This window comes from Ochotona curzoniae, unplaced genomic scaffold (assembly GCF_017591425.1).
Source record: "Ochotona curzoniae isolate NIBS_2020 unplaced genomic scaffold, NIBS_Ocur_1.0 contig_1, whole genome shotgun sequence".
NCBI classification, from domain to species: Eukaryota; Metazoa; Chordata; class Mammalia; order Lagomorpha; family Ochotonidae; genus Ochotona; species Ochotona curzoniae.
Window position 1 is genome coordinate 41,980,692 of NW_024464918.1, and position 22,258 is coordinate 42,002,949.

The 22,258-nt window shown below is 55.8% G+C and overlaps 1 protein-coding gene across 1 annotated transcript; it reads left to right on the plus strand.

The window, feature by feature from the left end:
• Positions 1-964: 964 nt before the first annotated feature.
• On the plus strand, positions 965-20,261 carry CPLX2 (complexin 2). Its single transcript, XM_040976884.1, has 4 exons — positions 965-970; positions 18,731-18,774; positions 18,893-19,068; positions 20,037-20,261. Exons 2-4 carry the CDS (start codon positions 18,744-18,746, stop codon positions 20,232-20,234), a joined length of 405 nt encoding a protein of 134 aa, XP_040832818.1. The 5' UTR covers positions 965-970; positions 18,731-18,743; the 3' UTR covers positions 20,235-20,261.
• Positions 20,262-22,258: the final 1,997 nt, after the last annotated feature.

The window sequence follows — 22,258 nt, forward strand, 5'->3', positions numbered from 1 at the left end:
TTCCTGTCAAGCAGCTGGAATGGAAAGCTATTCCAAAAGCAACTGAAATAGACAGGTGGCATTTCTCGGCGCACAGAACCGCCAAGTCCATAACAGATGATGCTCAAAGACACATGGGGGCCTGGGCCTTCAGACACTCGCATCAAAAATTTGTCTGCTACTGTCCTGTAGCTTGGTGCTCCCCGGTGTTGGCACCAACCCTTCCCACCCCTGTGCCCACCGCAGGATCTCCCTGGGTGGAGGCGAAACAGTCAACAGCTGCTCAGCCTCACATCCTACCTGCCTTTGCAATCCCTTAGAAACAACCTCTACCTGACAAGAGCCCCAGGGAAGACACTCATTGGCTCAGCTTGTGCCATTCGCTATCTCCACCACCAATCAGTGTGCTAGGAGCATAGCCTTGCTCTAATTATCTGATTAGGGAATCTGTTGCCCACTCACAGAAGTGGGGCATGTGTCACCCCCATCGAGATTATAAAGACCACGAGTGGGGGAGGGAAGGGCTCCAAAGAGATACCAAACAAGTAAAAATATAGCACATCATAGCCAATGACACCAAAAACATCCCAGTGCTAAAATGCCCACAGTGGCAGAAACAAAGCATGGTGGGGATTCGGTGGGATTGTGTGAACAGGTTGAGAAATGCAAGAAAAAAAAAATCCTTAATAGGGCCCATGCAGATGAGGATGCCTGAGTCACTGTGCCCAGTGACCAGGAAGGGGCTCAGTTGAAAAGTTCTACCCCTGAGACGGGGAGGGCTCAGAGCCAAGACAAGTCATGATGCCCCCAAGCAGGTGGCACAGTGCTGGGCATGTTTCTCACCTCTGCCAATCTTCCTGAGCCACTCGCAGGCAGAAATGATTCACGGATGAACCACACCTGGTTGGTGCTTGACCTCACACAGGTCCGTGAGGGGAGGCCACGGGAGACGTCTACTCTATAACAAAGCAACTATCAGAGGGCACGCTAAGTGGGAGAGGAGGCACGGTCAGCCAATCCACAAGAGGCACACAGAGATTGAGACTTGGTGCAGCAGGCCGCTGTGAGTCACTGAAGACTGACCGAGTAGGAGAGTGTCATGAGCAGAATGAAGCTTCGCCGTCTTAATGGAGCCAGAGAGGCCGAGTGGAAAGTCACAGAGATGATCAAAGGGCTGGCGAGGGGTTTGTGGAGGGAGACGGGAGAGGGAAGACTGGAAAGCTGAAGGCCAGGGGAGCCTTGATCAAAGGCAGGCAGGCAGGGGAGGACACCATGCCCGACTGACGCTGGACCAAGGCAGGGCTGGCGTGGCACTGCAAAGATAGGGAGGACATCGCTTTGTTGTGCACCTGTTGGGAAAGGTGAATGTCATGCACACACAAATGTCATTTATGTAACCGTGACCCTGCCAGGGGCGTGTAGGTTGGTAATAGGGACTAAGTCACCACCACAGAGGTCCTGCTGGGGAGCTCGGGCACAGTCATCACAAAGACAGGCCAAGGGCCACTGGGGGTGTCCCCAGTCACTGCATGCAGCTGCCGTGGGGCCTGGTCTTCTTGGGGACAGGCCCTGGTCTTACTGTGTCCCAGTCCTCTCCCCTGGCCTGTGTGTGCTGTTCGTTGGAGCTGTGGCTGCTTCCTCTCTTACAGCAGACAGAAAAGTACGTACTAGTGCACTATTGCAGCCCCAGAACCTTAAGCAGACTCTGGCATGGAATGGGTGCCGAGAGCAAAGGGTCACCCACCAGTGGCCATGGGAGTTGCTTCCAGAACACCCTTGGACATCAAAACCTGCAGTTGCTCATGCCCCATTTTAATGGAGCAGCATTGGGGCCTGGCGCAGTGGTCTAGCAGCTAAAGTCCTCGCCTTGAACATGCCAGGATCCCATATGGGCGCCAGTTCTTATCCCAGCAGCTCCACTACCCATGCAGCTCCCTGCTTGTGGCCTGGGAAAGCAGTCGAGGACGGCCCAAAGCCTTGGGACCCTGCACCCATGTGGGAGACCTGGAGGAAGTTCCTGGCTCCTGGCTTCAGATCAGCTCAGTTCCAGCTGCTGCAGTCACCTGGGGAGTGAATCATTGGAATGAAGATCTTCTCTGTATATCTGACTTTGCAATTAAAAAAAAAAAGTGCAATATTTGCACAGAATCCACATTCAATTGCCTGTGCACAAATGACTTGCAGTATAGGTGCTAAGTTAATAGTTGTACTGCCGTTGAGAGGATAATGACATGCAAAAAGGTCTAGAAGTGTCCATTTCACACTCCATTGTTTTTTAAAGATTTATTTTTATTATGTTTTTATTGGAAAGGCAGATATACAGAGAGGAGAGACAGAGAGGAAGATCTTCCGTCCGATGATTCACTCCCCAAGTGAGCGCAACGGCCGATGCTATGCCGGTCCGAAGCCAGGAGCCTCTTCTGGGTCTCCCACGCGGGTGCAGGGTCCCAAAGCTTTTGGTCGTCCTCGACTGCTTTCCCAGGCCACAGGCAGGGAGCTGGAAGGGAAGCGGGGCTGCCAGGATTAGAACCGGCGCCCATATGGGATCCTGGGTGTGCTAGGCGAGGACTTAACCACTTGCGCCACCGCGCCGGGCCCCACACTCCATTTTTTTAAAGATTTATTTTTATTTGAAAGTCAGATTACAGAGAGAAGGAGAGATAGAGACCTTCCATCTGCTGGTCCATTCCCCAGGTCATTGCAACAGGCAGTGCTGAGTCAGTTCGAAGCTGGAAGCCTGGAGCTTTTTCCAGGTCTCCCATGTGAATACAGGGCCCCAAGAATTTGCTTTCCCAGGCCATAAACAGGGAGCTGGATGGCAAGTGAGGCAGCCAACACACAAACGGGTGCTCCTTTGGGATGCTGACTCTGCAAGGTAGAGGATTAGCCTGCTACACCACGATGACCCCATTCATGCAATGTTTTAAAATATTTTTGGATCCATGGTCAATTGAGCCCATGGATGCAGCAGACCCACTGCACTTGCTCAGGGAGTGAAGCCTTCCATCTTGATGCAGGGCAAGGCAAACTGGCAGGAAAAGCAGCCAAGTGGAAAACGCAGCGGTGGCTAAATGAAAGGGCTCATATGGAAACACGCAGGGAACTCCTGACTCACTCCTGACCCGCCTCCACCCACCCAGAACCAGCTTCTTGAGGCTCCCACTGAACACGGATGGTCACAGGAAAAGCAAGTGGCATGAACAGAGCAGACCAGGGTGCTGCAATGGGTGCACATGAGCTAGGCAAAAGCTCAGAACCACAACGCCATGGCTCCAGGAAGGGTACATCACCATCAGGTGACCAATCACCAGTAGCTAGTGAAGGAGTCGGGGACTGGTCGTGAAAGACGTAAAAGTCTGTTTAAAGATGTTGAACTTTTTGTTGAAGGAAATGAGCAGGCACTGAAAGGTCTTTCATCTGTCAAGATGAAAAAAAAAAAGAAAAAAACAACCTGTTGTAGCCAGAATTCAGTGTCTGTAGCCCTAAACTGTTCTCTGAGGCCAGGGAAGGGTGGGTGGGAGCTGGGAGGTCGGGGGAGGGGGCGGCGCGGCAGGGAGGGGCTGTGTGTGCAGATCAGCACAGATCACACACACCCTGCCCCCATTGAGTGATTTCCCCTGGGATATACAGTTGGCCTCTGTATCCATGGGTTCAACCAAATGTGAGTCAACAATGTCTGGGCAGCGGGGAACGAGCTTGTGAGCATGCGCAGACCATTACAGCATGGACATTGTTAAGGATCACAAGGAATCCAAGATGATTTAAAGTACATGGGAGGCTGTGCGTAGGATCCGTGCAAATACCACACCATTTTATATAAGGGATTGGAGCAGCTGCAGATTTTGGCATCCAAGGGGGGGGTCTTGGAACAAATCCCCCATGGAGACTGAGGGGGTATCTATGGAAAGCTGACGCTGTTCAATGAGGAGTGGGTTCTGGGTGGTGAGATAAGCCATGACTTCTGTTGTATGTCTGGGGAGAGGAGAGATGCATTGAGATCCACGTAGGAGAAAGCTGCCACCCGCCTCCAGACGTGGAAGCCAGTCAGAAAGGCAAGCGAAGGTGAGAGCAGGGGCAATGGTTGGAGGGCAACAGGAGGAGCCAGGCTGAGCCAGCGGCTGCCACTAAGGGCGATTCCCTAGGTAAGTCCTAAGTGCTGAGCTCAAGAGACCAAATGTACTATCCTCGGCCTGTTTGGTTGCTTAGCCCAGGAACCCCATCCTCTTACAGATCAGCCTGTGGTGGGGTCTCCATTGAGCGAGCCTGCTAAACCCTGGAACCGGAGTCTCTGAAGCAGCAAACCCCAACTTTTGCTTCCAGAACCCGCCCTCCCTCCCCATCAGCCTCCGGAAGCGCAGCCAACTGTAGGGATCCACCATCTTGCAGTGCTGAGGCTGCTGTGTGCTTCTAGGCTGTGCGCTTCACCTGGCTGACATGAATGTCCCGATCCTAATATAAAGTGGGGGGTAGTGACATTTAAGCTCACAGAGGAGGCTCCGTAGGGGGAATTCAATCAGATAATGATTGTGAATAACTCAGCCCCGTGAGAGGCTCGGTAAATGAACATCCCTTCGTCTTTAGCCCTGTAAGTTTCTCCCCGGCTTTGTCTTTCCAAGACCTCTCCAGCCCCTGGATTTGGTTGCCAAATCAAAGTGGGTTTGGTTCTGCTTTGTTTTTCTGCGCAAGAGAAACAAACGGAGCTGGAGTAGCACCAAGCAGCCATTTTTAGATGAGTGGGTGGAAAATTCCTCCCATAGTTGGGCCCAGAGGCTGAACGCTTAGTGCATTTTGGACTTCCTGCGGTCCCCGTACCTTTTGGGAGGGCACACAAGACCCCAGGGCCCTGTGTGCTGAAGGGGAAGGAGGAAGCCAGAAGGTGGGCAAGCAGCAGAAAGCCCACCCCTGTTTTCCTCTAAGCTTTCGATCTTTTTCTTTCTCGTTCCAACTCAGACAAACTCAGGAAAATTACAAGGCACAGTCCTTGGGCCTCAAGGATCACACTGCCCCAAGCCCCAGGAGAGTCTCAAGCCTTGCCCCCATGTTGGGGGACGGGGGCAGAGAGAACCACGACTTCCTAAACATTGCTTTAGGACATCTTGCACCTCCCCACTGTCGGGAGCAAGGGACCATCCTTCACTGAGAAGGAAAGAGAGTCTCGGCCACTCCGTCGAAAAGGGGCAGAGGATTAATGATACTGAACCCCATGTCCACTTGCCCAAAGCCCGTGACTGTCTCCTCCAGGGAACTTGTGAGACTGGGTATGTCGGGAGCAGAGACCGGCCACCACTCCCCCTTCCCGGCTCCGGGCTTCCCCTTCCATCTGGCTGGCAAGCTGTGTGCGTCTGATTCCGCTCTTGGAGCTTCCTCTTCATTAGGTTAGCACTTGGTGCGCTGCGTGTTTGCCCATTGCTTGCAGGCGCCTCTTCCCCCTCTCGCTGCCTTCTAATCACACAGCCCAGATTTGCAGAGCGGGACTTGTCACCTCTGCGTGGAGTGTGTGCATCCGACAATGACCAGCGAGGACACCTCTCACCTGCACCTTTGCCTGCCTGCCACAGTGCTGTGGGTCCTCTCTATAGGTTTGATAAATGAATCGTGCATGGAAGAAGCCTACCCAGCACCATCACCGGTGCAGAGGGCTAGCTCGGTGGCTTTCCTCCCGCAGTATCTGCTCCCAAGAGGAGTGTTTCAGAAATGTGGTCTCAGATCCTGGGCTCCACCAGGAGGAAGTGAGGGGTCTCTTGATCTTGCCGTGTAACCTTGGGAAAGTCTCTTCTGCTTTCTGGGTGTCTGTTTCTTCACCTGTACATGGCAGAGACTTGGTAATGGCCAGAAAGGTGCTTTTCTATTCCTAACTGATTAATGCACATCTCATTGTCCCTTCATTCCCAACACACACACACACACACACACACACACACTTGTCAATCTTCAAAATGGTATCTGGCCACTGTCTGGCTCTCTCTCTCTTCCCCACCTCTCTCTCTCATTTCCTTGACATGAACTTTTTAAGCTCTGCTATCCATGTCCCCCAAACTCCCTCCTTTCATCACACAATAATACTATGCACTCAAATTCATTTCATCAAAGGTCAGGATCTACATTATGGGCCAGTGTGCACAGGTCCCAGGTGGAAACTCAAAGTCCAAGTCTGTCTTAACTCACTCACTCATTGCAAGGCTGCCCTGGCATAAGCAGGAAGAACACCCATCTTCACCCACGTGGGCAGCCCCAGGAGACTGGTCTTTCTCAGTGGAAAGGGTCCCATCCCCTAAAGAAGCAGGAAGACTGACACATACAACCTCCTCTTAGTTCAGGAAGCCAATCCCATTGTGGAGGCACTTCAGCACCACAATTCTAGACACTGAAATTCTTAGACGGTCAGTTTCTAACTCTGGGAGTAAATGTGGGTGATGAGGCTGTGCTAACCCGCTGTTAATCCTGAAAGGTTCTAGGATTCAGCTGTCCTGCAAGACTAGGATGTTGGGTTATAGGAGTCTCAGATACCTTTGACCCAAGGCCAGGGCTATCCAACTTGTGGATGTGTCACAAACGTGCAGGGAGCTGGGAGGAAGAAGTGAACACCCAGACTCCTCTCTCTGCAGCCGTGGACCTCACTCCACATGGGACCGAGTGTAAGAGTGGGTCACTGTGACACTTAGTGTTGCAAAAGCCTCCAATCCTGTTTCTTTTTTAAAATAAATATTTATTTGTATGTGAAAGGCGGATTTGAGAGAGATCTCCCATCCGCTGGGTCACTCCCCAAATAGCTACAATGGCCGGAGCTGAGCCAATCCGAAGTCAGGAGCTTCGTCCAAGTCCCCCACGTGGGTTCGGAAGTCCACACATTTGGCCCTCCTCCGCTGACTTCCCAGGCCGTAAGCAGAGAGCTGAATTAGAAATAGAACAGCTGGGACATGAACTAGCGCCCATATGGGATGCCAGTGCCAGCAGGCCGAGAATTAGCCTGCTACACCACCGTGCCAGCCCCAATTCCAAGTTGCTAAATGTGACTCTAGATGGCCTTTTGTTTGTGGATTTGGAGTTCCGCAGTGCTCCTGCGGTCTTCGCAGGGCCCTTGGAGAAGATTCTCAGCAGTGAGGACTCTCTTGAGCCTGGACTCAAAGGGAAGGGAACATGGAGGCCACGTGTCCCAAGCTGCCAGGGCAACCTGGAAGGGGAGCCCACCTCTCCCAGGGCACAGAAAGCCAAGTTGGGTGATGCTCCATCGTGTCTGATCAAAGTCAGAGCTGGGCTCAGAAAGCAAGGGGGCTTGGCTGGTGGGGTGGGGGCAGAGGAGAGCATTGGCTGGCTCTGGGGAACACCTGAGGTCATTAGAGAGGAGTTCTGGACAGACAGGGATATCCCACCACATGGTGAATTGTAGGAGGGCCTGAACGTGGAGGAGGCGGGAGCAGGTGTCATGGACGAAAGATTAAAAAAAAAAAAAAAAAGAAGGGCCCGGAGAGGAAAGCTTTGTGAGCTCAACACCCCCTCTTCCCAAGGGTGACTGCTGGAGGCCTGCACGCTGGTGGCATGCAGACAGCACAATGTGGCTCTTTGGAAGCGCTCACAGCAAAGGGAGCTGACTTCCTGGGGATGTGCTGGGTGTGCAGGGTGGGCTGGGGGAGGGCTGTTTCGATGTGCTCGCTCGTGAGCCTGCGCCTGGGCGGGGTTGTGTGGTGGTCGGGGGGGGGGAAGGCTGAATAAAGGCCAGTGCCTACAGCAGAACTTTCCGCTTGGGGATTGAAGCTGGAAATGCAAGCTTAGAGTGAAGGACCGTCAGCAAGAGCCAGCGGGCTGGGTGGCTGAGGGTGCCTTGCCAGGGGAGGGAGGGGACAGGAGGGGTTGCTCACACCGGACGGCATGGACAGCATCTTTTGCCTACACGTCTGCTTGGTGGTGACGGCACACTCTTGCCTTCAGACGCACACAGCCCTACTGCCCCTCACATGTTGCCAGCACTCTGTGGCACAGGTCCCTCTGCACCTCCACCACTGACGGTGACACACGGAGGGTCTTGTCTGCTGGACAGCAGCACTCAGGCATCATACGGACCTGGTGACACGCTCCTGGAGGCCTCTGCGTCTGGCACAAGCTAATGATCCCCTTTGTGTTTGCACAGTGCACAACCCACACAGCCGTCCGTGAACCCTTGCTTTTATGCTGACACACTCACACAGTGTCCTAACCACTACCTAATTAACTCTACCCCATCGCGCTGCATCACATCAGGAATACCCCAGCAGACACAGGGAGTCACGTGGTGACACCCACACTTGCCCAACCACAGGGTGACAACAGCACACAGCACCTGTGCTGCTCTGCACGGATGCTGCCACACTTCCAGCTGCAGTCCCACTCTGATGGACGGACACACACACACACACACACACACACACTGTCTTTCTTTATGGAAGGAGGCAGAAGGCAAGGCCTCTCAGTACACCCCTACAGAACAGCATCCTGACCATGGCTGCTGACAAAAGGGAAAAGACGCAGCAGCTGAGCAAGGGGGCCCCCAGCTCTGCTCTGGGCTCCTCCTCCGCAATTCTGTCTGCCTCTGGCACAGGGCCACCGTCTCAAACCCAGACCAACTACGCCCCTTCAGGCCCAAAGCGGGAACTGCAGCCTGTGCTACCCGGACGCCTGCACCTGCCAGCCTCAAAGGCAGGCTGGGGTCAGGACCAGTCCCGGAGCCAACTCCATCACATAGCTGGTGCCTGGCACTTCCTGGAAACCTAGAGAGTTCCTGGGTGGCATCCAGATTGCCCTCTGGACCCAGACAATCGCAAGGAAAGAAATGGACTGCCCTTTGAACAGACACCCCCAGCGAGCCATCCTTCCTGATGGTATTCTGCATTCCTCACACACTGTCCCTGGATCTTCATACAAAGGACTCATACGAGCTCCCTTGATTGGCTTCCTGGTAAAACATTCAAGGCCTAGCCACATCATTTTAAAATTCTGTTCAGTCTCAGCTCCGCTCCCTGCACCCCACCACCACGCCCTGTCACGGCTCATAAATAAAAGTGGGAACTCAGCACCAGGCAGGAGGAAACGCTGCCACACGCAGCCACATGCATATTTTACCAGGTGATTCGGAGAACCTGGTGGCACGGAGGAGGCCCCGCCAAGGTGAGCACCCTTGCACTCTGCTCACTCCTGCTCGCTCACCGCAGGAGACACGTGTGACATGAGGACCCGTATCTGTGTGTGAATTCATACCAGGTTTTTTTTGTCTTTTTGATTTGTGTGTGTGTGAGAGAGAGAAACTGGAGAACAGGGCTGACTATAAATGTCAATGGAGAAAAAGATCTGTAGAGCAAAAAATGACATTTCCCTAGGTGGTGGGATGTGTCGGGAGAGAAGTGGCCAGTGTTGTGGAAGGGTTTGCGGTGCAGAGTGGCAGGCTGGAGTCCTGGTTTTCCCGGGACCTCCACTTCTTGAAAAAGGAGGGGGTGGGTATCCATGCCAGTTAAGTGGGAAAAGAATGTCACCCATATAAAGCACCAACGTTAGCAGTAGGAAAAGTGGGGACCCTTCGGTCGTCACTCTGACCAGGGGTCTTGTCATCACCAGGAAATGAACGCCTCTCTCTGTCTGCCATCCAGGGAGAGGTGTCAGCGACTACCATGTCCTGGAGTAGCCCCACTCATTCAACAGCCATCACCTGGGCCACAGTTCTCTCACCCACCTGCCATCTTCCAGAGACAGGGCACCTGTGACCTCAGACGGGGCGGTCTTAGCAATGGCTGGACAGTTCCAGTTGCGAGCAGGTGCTTTCTAAATCTTGCGTCTGCTCTGAGCTCTTATCTGTCCCTGTACTGGCCCAGTTCTGTAATGACCAGCGTAAAAACAGTAGTACTACTCTTTCCTTGTGCAGGAAATCTTTACCTGCTCGACAACCACTTCCTTCCACCTGCTGTCCCAGGTACCATGCTAAGTGTCCAGATGATCAAGGAAGCCCACCACCAACCCAGCCTCTCTCCTCCAGCGCATCCAGGTCCATCTTAAAAAGCAGGCTACCCAGAAACGAGCTCAGTGCTTCTCAAGCCCAAATTGGTCCATGTCCAAGGCAATGCCAGTTGTGGAAAAATCCCAAGTGTCATAGTGAGAGTGCCATCCGCCAGGTCCCATTTACTGGGCGTGTTTTTGAAGAATGCAGAGAAAGAAGGGAGAGAGAAAGACTGGCTCTGGAAATGACACAATGTCACATCTCTGCCCAGCACTGCCCTCGGGCACTAACGGCCAGTCTAAATCACTCTAATCAAACAGCCTCTCCCCTGGCTTCCTGGTCTGCAAGATAAATAAAGAACGAGTGCCCCACGTTAATGATCTAACACAGCACCAAACGGAGAACTTGTCCATGAAGGAGGGGTCTTCCTTTTGCCAGGCCCCCAACCCACCCCGGCAGATGAGGGCTGCCTCCGGCTTGGAAGGGTCCCCCATGTGGAGGCCCTCCATTTATGGGAACACAGACAGGCCTTCTTCCCTCCCCAGCTCCTGTCTCTGCAGCTCAGACCTCTCCCTCCCTGGAAAGAAGCCATCCCCAGCCAGAAGCAGAAAAGTCAGCTCCACTCTGGCAGAATTCAGACTGATGCGTAAACTCCTATGAATCTTTCAGAGGCTTGGCGTCCCCTCTTCTTAGAGCCATTTCCCTGCACCTCGGGCCAAAACATGGCAGGCAGAGTGCAGGCTCATTAGGAGACAGAAATAAAGCAAGGGAAAAAAAAGAGTGTGAGAGGGCAGGGAGGAGGCTGGGAGGGTCCTGGACTTGGAGGCGGGGACTCTTTGCCCTTGGGGGATCCTTCCTCCCTGCTTGGGCTCTGGGATCTAGGCGGCTCTAGTGAGTGCCCCCAGGTTGACTGCCATCTGTCTCAGCCCTCTCCCTCCGCACATCAGAGGGTTTACTCTCCCTGAGTCCCTCCACCTGCAGCTGACCACTATGCCAAATGGCCATGATCTGACCATGGCCCAGCCAGGAACTGCTCCCAGGCAGAGCCCAGCAAACAGACCGGCAGGGGGTGTTCAAACAGGGGTTCCAGCCAGGTGCCTGGAGTCCCCAAAGAAGTGCAGCCATTCTGCCTGGAACAGCCACGGAGGTCTTTCCCACGGAGGGTCAGTGGGGGAGCCGGGCTTCTCTATCCAATACTGCCCCCATGGCCTCTTCTCGGCAGGTCTGTGCTCATCAAAGCTGCAGCCCCCAGGGGCAGGGAAACTTCCTGGGGGTCAGGGGAAGGGGAGACAGAGAAGATGGGAGCGGGAAGAGGGAGGGAGAGAGGAGGGAGGGAGGAGAGGAAGTAAGCAAGAGATGGAGAGGGGCTGGGGGAGAGAGGAAACCGAAAGGGAAGAAGGGAGAAACTGGGGAGAGGAGAGAGAGGAGGAAGGGAGGGGGTGCAGGAGATGAAGATGGGAGGGGGAGAGAAGAGGAGGAAGGAGAGAGGGTGAGAGAGAGAAGGGAGAAAGAAAGAAGAGATACGGAGAGGGAAGAGAGAGGGTGATAGGGGAAGAGGAGAGAGGGAGGGAGGACAGGCTGGGGGGAGGGGGGCGGAGAGAGAGAGAGAGGTTTGAATTTCCCATCTGGAAGGGGAGCGGTGGCGCGTCAGGGCCCAGCAGAGGGGCGTGATTGGAGGGCGCCTCCGGCAGCAGCCGCGGCCGCTCGCCGGGCAGAGTACACGAGGCGGCGGCGGGAGCCGGGAGGGCAGGCGGAGCCGCCGAGCACAGCCGGACCCGAGTCCTGCAGTGGCTTAGACGGCGCGGGGACTCCAGGTCGGTGCTGGCCGCGGGCCGGGAGGGCGGAGCCGGGCTGGGGTGGGGGCGGGGGGACAGGGTCCCAGCTCTTGCCTGGAGCCGCGGAGCAACCCGGCAGCCCCGGCAGCCCGGCTTTGTGGGGTGGTGGTGGTGGAGGAGGAGGAGGACAGCTGCGGGAAGCCCGGCCGCCCGGCGCGGGAGCGGGGACGGGGGGCTGCGCGGCTGCGGCACCCTGGTGCTGAAGGGACAGCTCCCTCCGCGCGCGCAGCGGGCGCCCCCAGCTCTCCAGCCGGGCGCGGGGCCGGCACAGCGCGAGCAGCCCCCCTAGGGCAGGTGCCCGGGACCGCCCGCTTCCCGGGGAGCCAGCACCGCCCCGAACACGGCGGGAGACCCAAGTCTGAGCCCCGAGAACTACTTGGAGCCGGTGGGGCTGCGGCGCAGGGGCGACCGGGGCCGCCCCGAGATGCGCTGCACCTGGAGCACCCCCCCCCCAGGCCCTGTTTGCCCTGGCAGTCGGGAGCCGCCCCCGAGGGGTGCAGACGGGGCTGTCGGAGGGAGTCAGAGGGCGACGGCGACAGGCAGACGCACAGAACGCAGCTGGAGCGCCAGCCCGAGCGTCCACCGCGGTGGGCGCAGGGGGGCTGCCCGGCTTTCTTCGGGAGAAGCGGGCCTCTCCGCCCGCGTGCTGGCCCGGAACTGTCGCCGCTCTGCCCCCTCCCTCAGCAAAGTTTGCGAGCGGCTGGGGCTCGGGGTTGGAGCGCTGTGTGGTGGGGGAAGGGGCGGCTCGGCGGCAGGGCTGCGGGTATGGGGGTCTCCGCTCGGATTCCTGTCCCCTCCCTTGGCCAGGGAGTAAGCAGCCCTTCGACACCGTCGCTTTTTCGCTCCCTTCTTCTCCCCCAGCGCGTTTCCCTTCCAAGGGGGGTAGGGTGGGGATAGGCGGCGGTGGAGAAGGCTGGGGGGTTCGGGGTGAGGGGGGACGGTTGGAATCTTGTGACATCTCCCGTCTCTGCCACCGCCATTAACGCGGGGTCCCCCTGCGAAAAGCAACTGAGTGTTGAATTGAGTTGCGGCGGCTACAGCCGGGACTCGAGCCATCAAAGCAGAAAAACAGCCACAAGGACAAACACTGCAGGTGTCCGAGGCTGCCGGGCAGAGAGCGAGGGGGATCCAGTCCGCGAAAGCCGCCCCGGGCTCGGCGGGTCAAGCGGGAGCAGGTGCCTCCACTGCCTCCGGGCCGGGACGGGCTTGGGTGCGAGCAGGGGGCAGGTGGGCAACGAAGCTGAAAATGCGCGCTGGGTCCCGGGCGCGCCTAGCGCGCGGAAACCTGGTGATACCGCAGCACTTGTCCTCCGCCCCCACCCTGGATCCCCTCCCCTCGGCTATGCCTTCCCTCCCCCCACCCTGCTCTCCCCGCACCCCCACCCTCCCACCCTTCCCGCGCAGGCAGAGACTGAGGCTTCCTGCAGAACCGCTGCGGAGCGCCTCCTGGCGTCCAGGCCAAAATCCTCAGGGGCGCACGGCCGGAGGGACCTCAGCTCCCTCCTTTTGGGGTGTATGGGGGTAGGGAGGGAGCCTGTGGCACAACCTCCACACACACACACACACACACACACACACACACACACACACACACACACACACAGGCTCACACGGCGTCTGCACTCCGAGTTAGGTAGGGGCCCACGTGGAGGGTCCACGCTCTCATGCATGCACCCGCAGCCCGGCAGTGTGTCCTGAGGATCTAGCGGGTTCCAGGAGATGAGGGTGCCTTCTGGGGGGTTGGGGGGAATGGCAGAGGCTTGGACAAACTCACAGCGGACGGGACAGACCCATAGAGGGATAGCGTGTGAGCTGAAGGCGGGTAGCATAGCACTAGAAAATGCCACGGATCTCAGAAGGGAAAGCATCTTCCAGGCTTGCCAAGATGTGGGAAATGTCATACAGGGCCTGATGTTGAAGAGCTCTGAAAATTGATGCTGCTAGGGGTGGTGGTGGTAGTTAGTGCATGCTGAGCTCCTGCCCCAGCTCAAACTGGCTCACAGCAAGCCTGGGGCACAGGTGTCTGGGTGCCTGTTTTTACACAGGAGAACCCATGAGGTCTCCGGCTCAAGGTCACGTCTGTAGTAACGGGTAGCGCCAGGACTCGGGCTGGCAGACGTGACATTAAGCGGCTCCAAGGCCGTGGGAATAGCATGCGCACATACAAGAGATGGGACGTGTGAGGCCGAGAGGGAGGAGCGTGTTGGCCTTGAAGGTCAGCACAAGGACTCAGATGGGTTTAATGAGGCCATGCGGGTGGGGGAGAGGGCGCATGGCAGGGAGTGTTTGCATGAGTAGATCTACCCTTTAGGAAGATTAATCGGACAGGCAGGTGGAGGACAGGTGAGAACTGGCCAGGTGGCGCAGACAGAATTAGAGGTTATCTGCGAATCCAGAACTTTCAGGCCCCGGACCTTGCATGAACAACAGTAGGAGACAGTAAGGTGGGGATGGAGGAAGCAGCGAGAGGCTGTAGTCTGTGGGTTCCTCCCACGGCACACCCGCCCCATCCCACTGTACTTACTCACTCCTCGTGTGAGCTACCTCCCCAGCCAGCTGAAGGCTTGTACCATCAAGAGCTGGGCCTCCGTTCCTCACTCCCACAGCCTCGGTGCTCAGGGCAGTGTCCGGCAGGGAGCAGGTGGCAGAGAGCGTGTGTGTCATGAGAGCAGACAGGAAGGAGGCATGTGTCAACCTGGGGCTTCTGGGCCAGGCGGCGAGAAGATGCACAATAAAGGGAAGGATGGTTGAGCAAGGGAGGTGAGAAGCTTGCTGGTCGAGGAACAACATTCAGAGGGATAAAGGTGTGGGTTTGTGCGGTGGGGTGGGGTGGGGTGGGGTGGGGTGGAGGACACACAGAGAGAGTTGGGATGGCTCAGAAAGGTGCAAACCTACTGGGGTGGATGAGATTCCCTAGCAGGGAGAGCTGGCTGGCAGAACATCCACCTTTGAAAGGCAAGGGAAGGAATCAGCCAAGGAGCCAGGGTAGACCTATCTGAGAAGCAGGAGGAGGACCGCAGGAGGGCTGAGTCATGGATCCAGGAGAGGGGAGGGAAGAGGAGGGCAGAGGGAGTCGTGATCAACACCCAGTGCATTGGAGACGTGGAAGAGGGGCAGGGGCTGTGCAAGCCCCTCACAGCCCTCCCACACACACACACGAGTCCCACACTAAGGGGGCCTTGGCCCCTCTCCTGATGATGCCAAGGCAGCAGCCTGAGTGGGCAGTGGAGTGTGGAACATTCCACACCAGTACAAGGTCAGACGGCAGAGGGGAAAGGCCATGCAAGGCTGGGGAAGAGAGAGCAGGAGAGGAGTCTGGGAATATAAGGGAGATGGACTGAGAACTGGGCGGTGGCGGGGGAGTGAAGAGAGAGACTCTGAGCCCATGGCAGGTGCTTGGCTTGAGCTAAGCATCTCTCTCTGCCTCCTTCCCAGTCCACCACCAGTTGTGGAGGTACAGGAGTTCTCGCTGGTTGGCACCAATCACTTCTGAGTGCTTCCCGAGCCCCCCCATCATGTGCCAAGCACGTCTAAAACTCCAGAGCAGCTTCATTGCACAGAGAAGGCTGAATCTCAGAGAGGCTGGGCCAATCGTTCACGATCCGCAGCTACCAAGTGGCTGTGCCAGGAGCTGAGTCAGGCGTGCCCGACCCCCGAGCTCTTACTTCTTCCACTCGCCACGGGAAATGGGAAGGAGGCCACCTGCGGAAAGGGAGTGGGGACTCTCAATCGAAGGGCCTGCTGGGGAAGGGCCACACTGGGCCCGGTGGGGTGGGGTGGAGGGCCAGGGCTTGCAAGCGGAGCCAAAGAGCTCAGCTACGTACTTTCAGCAAACTCAATAGGAGCTACCTCCAGTGATGGGGGTATAAAGTCTTGAAGAGGTTCTATCCTTGAGTAGGCAGATTTTGCAAACTAGAAGGCGAGGGGAGGAGGGGGACAGGGGACTCCATGTTTGCTGAATTCTTGCTTGGCAGCAGATCGCCTGGTGAGAGGGAGAAGGCGGGTGGAGTTGGAGCAGCATTCACAGGAGACCCAAGGGGAGGTGTCCAGGTAGAAGCAAAAGCATTTCTTGGTTGATTCAGTGTATGCACGTACTTGTGCTTACACACACACACACACACACACGCACTCCACAGAACGTAGCCTGCAGGAGAGTACAGCCTTGTCTGTCGTGCTCCTAGAGCCCGGTAGCTAACACATCCACTGGCACACAGCAGGTGTCCAGTTAATCCCTACTGTCTAATGGACCGAGAGTCCAGAGAAGAAGCCTAGCTGTCAATCGCATCAGTAGCCATTGCGGCCCCTAGAGTGGCAAAGTTCACACGGGGAAAACAGAGCAAGTAAAAGGAGGCTGGGCTCAGGACAGAAGGGGGTCCTTCAAACTCTTCCGCAAATTGAGAATTCTGGACGGGGTTGGGGAAAGGGATTATCTTCTTGGATTTCCTGGAAAACGTGTTCCTTATCTGGGTTATAGTCCCCGTAAGCATAGAGATGGCAGTGTTTTACTGGCTCTCGCACACACCCCAGGGCCTTACCCAGCCTCCTTCAATCACCAGCTTAAGGCAGCCCTCATGCTCCCCCATTTGGCAAGGAACAAACTGAAGCCTCCCAAGAACCCACAGCCGGTTTGCGAGCGAGAATTTCAAACCAGGCATGTCTGGTGGTAAGGCATTTGCAGATTTATTGTTTTCTACTGCGTTATAACTTTCTACACAGCAACCTATCAGGTAGTCTGATGGTGTGGGTAAGCCCTTGGGCCCCCTGTTAGGGAAAGAAGATCTGTCTGTTGTTACAGTGTCTCATTTAGAAAGAAATGAAGAAAAGTCACCCATGGACCAGCCAGTGACCTTGAACTCATCCTGGCTCCAATCCCCAGCCTGACTTCTCTGCCGCTGTTTTCCCAGGACTCCTTTTTCTTCCTGGCAAATTGCAGAGGAAAAAAAAATAAAATAAAATAAGCTGTGTGAGAGGAAAGGTCTGGGGGTGTGGGCCAGCCTCGGCTGTGTGCCAAGCCTCATCACCCCGTAGGTACCTAAAAGATGTCTCCATCATCTACCCACAGCCCACAGAGAAAACCAGGACAGCTGGTCTGTCAAAGGCCCGGTGAGACTGGATGGCTAAATGTAAGCTAAACTCAGAGAGTTAGTGCAGAGGGGTAAGGGCTCCAGGCCCTGCCTGCTCCTCCTGCCACTGCTGTGGCAACAATTCCACCTTGTATCTTTTGCGTCTTGCAATTCCCATTAAGATTGTATTGGAAGAAACTCTTCTGAGGCAAAACCCAAAAAATATATATATATATATTTTAAATAATAACTGAAAGTTGATGTTGAGGGAAAAGGAAAGAAGAGTACCATTTGTAGCAGCCTAGGTATTCAAAACCCTAGGTTTTTCTCATCTCCAAAAGATGAGAGCGTCTCCAACACCCCCGTGTGTCATTTAACATAAAAGTCAATATTAAGCCCTAAAGCGCAAAACTCACACCACGCATGCTGCGGTGAATCTAAGGGACAGCTGTGCAAAAGATGGAACGTGCCCCTCTCTGGAGCGGTTCTCATTTTCCCACCCAGCTCTCTGAGGCTGAAGCCGTCAACACGTCAACACTTGCTCAGTCCTTCGGTAAGGCGGCCCCATGGTTCGGGCTGGCTCCCCTCCAGAGCCCACAGCCCTGCGAGAGGAGACAATGGCCTTTCAGTCTTGTCAAGCAGGAAGCTGGGGCTCCAGAAGAGACAAGTGACTTGCCGACGCCGCCACGAGGTAAACAAGGAAGGAGGTGTGTGTTCTCTGTCTGCCTCCCCTTCTCTGTGGCTCTGCCTTTCCAATTTTTATTGGAAAGGAAGATTTACAGAGAGGGGGAGAAGCAGAGAGAGAAAGATCTTCTACCCTCTGGTTCACTCCACAAATAGCTGCAATGGCCGGAACGGAGCTGATCCAAAGCCAGGAGCCAGGAGAGTCTTTTGGTTCTCCCACGCAGGTGCAGGGTTCCAAGGCTTTGGGCCGTCCTGGACTGCTTTCCCGGGCCACAGGCAGGGAGCTGGATGGGAAATGCGGCAGCTGGGACGCGAACCAGTGTTCATTGGGGATCCTGGTGTTCAAAGGGAAGGATTTAGCCACTGAGCGGTCACACTGGACCTTCAAATAAATAAATAGGAAGGAAGAGAGAGAGAGAGGAAGGGAAAACGGAAGAAAATGGACAACAGCCAAAATTGTGGCACAGTGGGGTAACCCGCTTCCTGTGGCACCCGTGTGGGTGCTGGTTCCAGTCCTGGCTGTTCCACTTCCCATCCAGCTCTCTGCTAACGCGCAGAGAAAGCAGTGGAGAATTCCCCAGTGTTTGGGCGCCTGCCACCCACACGGGAGACTCAGACGAAGCTCATGGCTTTAGGGAGGCCCATCTGGGCTGTGTGGCCTTTTGGAGAGTAAACCTACGCCTACCCCCTTCTCTTTATGTGGCTGTTCTTTTCAAATAAATAAACGGGGGGGGGGGGGCGCGGGGAATAAATCACTCAGCCCTGTCTGATGGCAAATCTCGGGCTGAGGAGATTGTTTAAATATTCAGATATTGTTTAAGTCAGAGACAATATTCATGAAGAAGATTTCAAAGTAGGAGTCAGACGCTGCTCCCTCGTAGGAGGGATGCTTCTAAAAGTTCCCCGATATGGAAGCGATGCGTTTGTTTCGATGCAAAACGAACTTTGAAATCCATGTCTGCAAGGGGGGTCTCCGAAAAGTTCACAAAAACTTTATTAAGACCAAAATCTCCGCGTGGATTTCCAAGTCGAGGTCTCAGGCTGATGGGGTCTCCCTGCCTCCCTGTCTAGCTCCTCGCCCTGCCTGTTTCTGAGCCGGGGGTTCTCCTGCGTGTGACGCGCTGCTTGGTTTTCGCAGGTTGACCACACCTCCCCTAGCAGGCTGTCCAGGGAGCTGCGTGTGAATTCAGAGGTGCGGTAGGCCACCAAAGCGGAGCCGGCGGCATGGACTTCGTCATGAAACAGGCCCTTGGAGGTGAGCCTTCTCCTGGATGCACCCACCCTGTCTTCAGCTCTGGTCCTTGTCCACCCCATCCCCCACCCCCGGCCCTGCCTCTCATCTGCCCCTATCGCCTCCATGCCCACTCTCGTAGGGGCCACCAAGGACATGGGGAAGATGCTGGGGGGCGAGGAGGAGAAGGACCCGGACGCGCAGAAGAAGGAGGAGGAGCGGCAGGAGGCGCTGCGGCAGCAGGAGGAGGAGCGCAAGGCCAAGCACGCGCGCATGGAGGCGGAGCGCGAGAAGGTCCGGCAGCAGATCCGCGACAAGGTCAGCACGGCTGCCCTGCCTCGGGGAGGGGGACACTGGGGCTCCCAGGCCTCCCTGGGCCGTCACCCCACACCCCGAATCTCGGATCTCACCCTAGTGCTAGTGAGGGCCGCAGGCATGGCTGTGGGACTCTGAGCACACGCAAGGCCCTTAGGACCAACATGTGTAGGATTTAGGTTTCCAAGATGAGGGATTCCCGTGTGCCCTGAGCACCTGGCACTGGGTCAGGTGTACCACTGCCAGGGCGTCGGGCTTCTCCCAACCCCCAGGCCCTTCAGCACAGGGAACTCAGGCTACAAGCACCTTCAGGCCAAGTTTAAGGCTGTAAGTAACCTGTCGCGGTTTCAGCCAAGCTTGCCCAACTCCCAAATTTAGCTCTATTCATGTGAGTCTTAGAGACCTCAGGACTTCAAAAGAGGGACAGGTTACTATGAACAGTTGTGAATTTGTTGTTGTTGTTAATGTTTGTTCGTTTGATTAATTGTCTAACAGTTATCTAACACAAAGAGGGAGAGAGAGAGATCTTCCACCTCCATATGGGCACAAGCCACAGTCAGACCAGACCAAAGCCAAGAGCCCGGAATTCCACCCAGGTCTTCCAGATGAGTGGCGTAGGCCCAAGCGCCTGGGCTAGCTCAAGCTGCTTTCCCAAGTGCCTCAGCAGGGAGCTGGATTGGAAGTGGAGCAGCTAGAATGCCAACCAGCACTCTGATGTAGGATGCTTGCATTACGGGCAGTAGCTTAACACACCGTGCCACCCAATGCCAGCCCCACACATCCTTTCTCTCCATCTGGGCCCCATGAAACACCTGCCAAGGGCCCAGCCCAGCCCTTTCAGGGGGGAGGGTCTGATCCCCACGGTGCACCTGCAAGTCTGAGTCTCAGGGAGTCACCTCCGTGGAGACCACAGCACCTGGAGACCCCCATCTTCCCTTGCGCCCCTCACTCTCTTCCTTTCCCGCTCCCAGTATGGGCTGAAGAAGAAGGAGGAGAAAGAGGCCGAGGAGAAGGCTGCCCTGGAACAGCCCTGCGAGGGGAGCTTGACCCGGCCCAAGAAGGCCATCCCTGCGGGCTGCGGGGACGAAGAGGAGGAAGAGGAAGAGAGCATCCTGGACACGGTGCTCAAATACCTGCCCGGGCCACTGCAGGACATGTTCAAGAAGTAGCCGGCCCTGCAGACCCACCCCACTCCACGCGATACTTTTCTTTTTTTCTTTTGGTCGTTGTTTTTTCTTTTACTCAGTTAAGTCTCAGTTCTGAAGGGGAAAACCTCAGTTGGCCTCTGCCCCCCTCCCCCAGGCCAGGGGCTGCTCCCCCTCAGCACCTGCCCCCGTTACAATTCCTTCAACCCAGGGTCTCAGCTCCACCCTTCCCATGCAGCATGAAAAAAAAAAAAAAATAAGGAAAGCTCCCCTCTCCCCTGGCCAAGCAGGGGGGGCAGTGAACCTGGGACCCAAAGCACCGGGGGGCCTCTGAGGAAGCTACGATCTGTATGAGTGTGGTCGCCCCCCCATACATTCCTTCATGCTCCCCACTGCCAGGAGGACCACTGTCCCCCAGCCAGCCAAAGTAATGACACATTCCAGCCCTGCCCAGCATGCTGACCCTTGGCCTGTGACCTCCAGCAGGATCCAGGTCAGGACAGGGGCATTGAGTGGCCTGGCTCTGAGGAGGAGTCAGGGTATGCATAGGCTGTGAGGGCTCCGCCTGAGAGGCCCAGCATGTGGCCAGGCTGGGGTCTGGGCAGGAGGCTGGGACTTCCCTTCTCCCCCCTCTCTCTGGTGACATCCCATCCAGGAGCACCCCCTTTTTCAGCCCTCACCCAAAGAGGCATGGCCCCTGCCAGACTGGTCCCTCCAAATGAATCTTCTTTGGACTTGAGCTTATCTGTGGAGGAGCCCTACCCATCCCTTACTCCTACTTAGGTCCTGGGAACCCACTGCCAGGCTGGGCCCAGCTGACCCAGCCAAGGGGCTGCCCAGGCCCCCAGAAAAACACTTGGAGCCATCGGGCAGCCATGGTCTATTCCATGGGATCCCCTCCCATTGGTGTGGCCAAGCTGCCCCCATTCCTCTCCATCCTTCTTCCCTACTCTGTCCTGTCCATGTGCTTCCAGGACCCCACGGTCCCAAGGAGGACCCTTCCTGGCCAAAGCCCCAAGTCTCTCGGGGAAAAGCCAGTTCCCATTTGACAGAAAGCATCTGTCCATTCATCTCCTTGGCCAAGAACAAGCTCTCCTCTGGGATGTGCAGGACTAACCTTTGTTCTCCCCTCCCCCAACACCATGAAGGGTTACTGCTATATCACTTGTGTGAGTAAGGATGGGGAAGGGGGTATACTTGAGCGTGGAAAGTGTGTGTCCGTGCATGTGTGATGTGCATGGCAGGATCCGCATTGGCAGCTGTGCCCAGAGACTGTGTGTGTGCCCATGTGTTATGATCAGAGTATGTTTGTGTCTTGAGATTGTGTGTGTGTGTGCTAGTCATCGTGTTTCTATGTTAGAGACTATACAGCCTTATGTACGTGTGCTTGCTTGAGGTGACAACATCTGGATTATGTCATGTGTGTGCACTAGCCATCTCATCCGTGTTTAGAGATTGCATGTGTTAGCTTGAAGATGCATGTTTTCAAAATGGCATGTGTGTCAGGAATATTGTAGAAGCATTCTGTTCGAGAGAATTTGTCCGATGTGCTAAGGTATGCGTTGTGTGCGTCTGAAAAGGAAGCTGTGTGCATGGACATGTGCTGAAGGCGAAAGAACACAGGTAGATGCCGCCTCCCACTCCAGAGACCATTGGTCACAGCGGCCACATCCAACAGGAGACCTTGCCCTTGGCCTCGAGTCCTTCCGCCCTTGGAGGGTTCCTGCCTGAGGTCCTCAGACTCCCACTGGGACAGGCCCGGGCAGCACCTTAGGAAGCCATGCTGGGCCCCCACCAGGGCCTATCCCCAAAGCAGTGGCCAGGGAGGGGGCGACTTGCCTGCCCCTGAAGCCCCTGCCCCTTGGCCCCAGTTTGCATTCTGCGGGTTTTCCATTTTAGTGAATTTATGCTTTTATTTCAGAGAGAGACATTTGTCCTCTCTGTCCGTTTTCAATAGTTAAAGCCATATCAGTTAGACTGCAATACTTTAAAGACAAGACAAAACAATCCATATGTTTAAGGAACCAGAAAAGTCCCCTGGTCTGTCC

What these genes read in the sequence shown, in the direction of transcription:
- CPLX2 (XM_040976884.1), top strand. Translation starts at nt 18,744, where the DNA reads ATGGACTTCGTCATGAAACAGGCCCTTGGAG. An exon ending in CATGAAACAGGCCCTTGGAG is followed by an intron (nt 18,775 to 18,892) that starts GTGAGCCTTCTC and finishes CCACTCTCGTAG; the next exon opens with GGGCCACCAAGGACATGGGG. An exon ending in GGCAGCAGATCCGCGACAAG is followed by an intron (nt 19,069 to 20,036) that starts GTCAGCACGGCT and finishes TCCCGCTCCCAG; the next exon opens with TATGGGCTGAAGAAGAAGGA.